Source organism: Rhea americana, unplaced genomic scaffold (assembly GCF_003343005.1).
Source record: "Rhea americana isolate MKP2758 unplaced genomic scaffold, rheAme1 scaffold_1967, whole genome shotgun sequence".
Taxonomy (NCBI): Eukaryota; Metazoa; Chordata; class Aves; order Rheiformes; family Rheidae; genus Rhea; species Rhea americana.
The window spans coordinates 1-1110 of NW_028186113.1; the positions used below are offsets into that span (position 1 = coordinate 1).

General features: G+C 72.9%; 1 protein-coding gene across 1 annotated transcript; it reads left to right on the forward strand.

Moving 5' to 3' along the window:
• Nucleotides 1–8: 8 nt before the first annotated feature.
• On the forward strand, nt 9–684 carry LOC146596923 (uncharacterized; the record flags this gene model as incomplete). The annotated part of the gene is made up of 2 exons (XM_085303079.1): nt 9–475; nt 561–684. Coding segments are annotated over exons 1-2 (403 nt in total), but the record flags the coding sequence as incomplete, so codon positions are not given.
• Nucleotides 685–1110: the final 426 nt, after the last annotated feature.

Below are 1110 nucleotides of genomic sequence, written 5' to 3' on the forward strand. Positions count from 1 at the left end.
CATCCCCATGCCTGGAGTTGTCCTCGTCACTGCAACGTCCCCATCCCCATGACTGTCCCCGCGGTGTCCCCATGCCTAGAGCTGTCCCCGTCCCCTGGTGTCCCCATCCCTAGGGGTGTCCCCGTCCCCTCAGTGTCCCTATGATGTCCCCATCCCCGGGGCTGTCCCCGTCCCTTGGTGTCCCCATGGTGTCCCCATGCCGGGAGCTGTCCCTGTCGCCAAGACTGTCCCCGTCCCTGCGACGTTCCCCATGCCCGAGGCTGTGCCATGCCTGGAGCTATCCCGTCCCCGTGCCCGCGGCGTCCCCGTGCCGGGGGTCCCCGTGCCGGGGGTCCCGGTGGGGACGCTGCGGGGGTGGCGGCAGGCGCGGGTGGCGACGTGCGCCCGGGAGATCGCGGGGGCCCGCGGCAACGCCGAGCGGCTGCGGGAGCAGAACCGGCGCCTGCTGGCGCGGCTGGAGGCCGAGCGGGCCGAGGTGTGCGGCGGTGCCGGGGGGATCCGGGGGCCGGTGGGGGGGTCCCGGCCCGGCTTGGCCCCCCTCCGACCCCCCTCTGGCCCAGGTGGCCAGGCTGGCGGCTGCYCTGGCCAGCCGCAGCGCCCAGCACGGCCTGGAGACCCGGCGCCGGGAGCAGGAGCTGGCCCGGCTCAAGGAGAGGATGGCGGAGAGGAGGGACCGGCGCCCCGGTGAGCGCGGCGCCACCCCCACCCCACGCCACCCCAGCCTGGGTCACCCCGAACCTCCGCCGGTCCCTCCAAATCCCCCTGGGGCCCCCTGAGCCCCCCAAGTCCCCCTGTCCCTCCCCAGGCCCTGCAAACCCACCCGGGTCTCTCTGAGCCCCCTCAAGGCCCTTCAAACCCCCCAGGTCTCCCTGCTCCCCCCCAAAACCTGCCTGGGGTCACCCAAAGCTGCCAGGGCCTCTCTGAACCCACCTGAGTCTCCCCCCAAACCTCCTTGTGCCCCCTGAGACCCTCCCTAAACACAGCCAGGGTCCTTCCGACCTGCCTGGGTCTCCCTGAGCCCCCCGAATCCCCTTCGGGTCCCCCTAAACCCACCTGGGGCCCCCTCAGATTTGCCTGGGTCCCCCTGAGACCCCCTTCAAACCCACCTGG